The sequence below is a fragment of the Lepidochelys kempii genome, chromosome 5, assembly GCF_965140285.1.
Source record: "Lepidochelys kempii isolate rLepKem1 chromosome 5, rLepKem1.hap1, whole genome shotgun sequence".
NCBI classification, from domain to species: Eukaryota; Metazoa; Chordata; order Testudines; family Cheloniidae; genus Lepidochelys; species Lepidochelys kempii.
In genome coordinates this window covers 113,337,081-113,337,953 of record NC_136384.1, presented here as the reverse complement: position 1 = coordinate 113,337,953, position 873 = coordinate 113,337,081, and the positions used below count along the sequence as shown (strand labels likewise).

Below are 873 nucleotides of genomic sequence, written 5' to 3'. Positions count from 1 at the left end.
TAGAGAATTGGCAGGAGTATGGACTAGATGACCTAAGGGGAGATACCGTATTTTAATTTTCTGATCAAAAGAAAAAGGAAAGTGGTACAAGACAATGAAGTCATTAAGCAGAAAGTGAAAGTGGTAAGTTTCAAAAACATTGGGGAAAATCCTTGAAAACCAAAAATGATGAAAGAAAACTTCTCCTAACGAATAATTAAGTTTATAGCTATGGAAGAAAGTCAGGCATCTACAAAAGACCTTCAAAACATTCCAGTGTGTCTGTCTGGATTTATACTCAGTTGAGAAGTGTAAGACGTCATCATTATCATGACCACTTTTTGTTTGCTGCAAATTAGCCTTGTGCTGCTGTCCACCACCAAAATCTCAACTCTGGATTGTAATACTCTTCCCCTCCTGCACAACAAAGCGATCCAGGGGAATTTACACCTTCTGAACAAAATGGGTCAACAATTTCCTGAGCAGTGTCAAAGTGAGAAAATGCACTTCAAGTTCCCTGAGCAGTTACTAAAGCTGAGACAGAAAGAGAATGCCAAGGTGGAAATCCAGGAGATCCTGCAACAGGCCTTCTATGTCTTTACCAAAAATCTAACCTTAGCTGCCTGGGATGGAAGAGCTCTTGAAAGATTCCAAAATGGACTTAATCAGCAAATTGAGTATCTGGAAGCATGTTTGACAGAGAAGATGGAGAAGAAACAACCCTACTCAAGGAGTGAGGAAATCATTAGACTGAAACTGAAAAAGTACTTTCAAAAGATAGATAATTTTCTAAAAGACAAACAATACAGCCTGTGTTCCTGGGAGATCATCCGCCTGGAAATGAGGAGATGTCTTCAGTTTACTGACAAAATTATAAGAAGGCTTAGAAACTAA

General features: G+C 38.6%; 1 protein-coding gene across 1 annotated transcript; it reads left to right on the top strand.

Moving 5' to 3' along the window:
- Positions 1 to 309: 309 nt before the first annotated feature.
- LOC140912109 (interferon kappa) lies at positions 310 to 873 on the top strand. The gene has a single exon (XM_073346271.1). It carries the CDS (start codon positions 310 to 312, stop codon positions 871 to 873), a length of 564 nt encoding a protein of 187 aa, XP_073202372.1.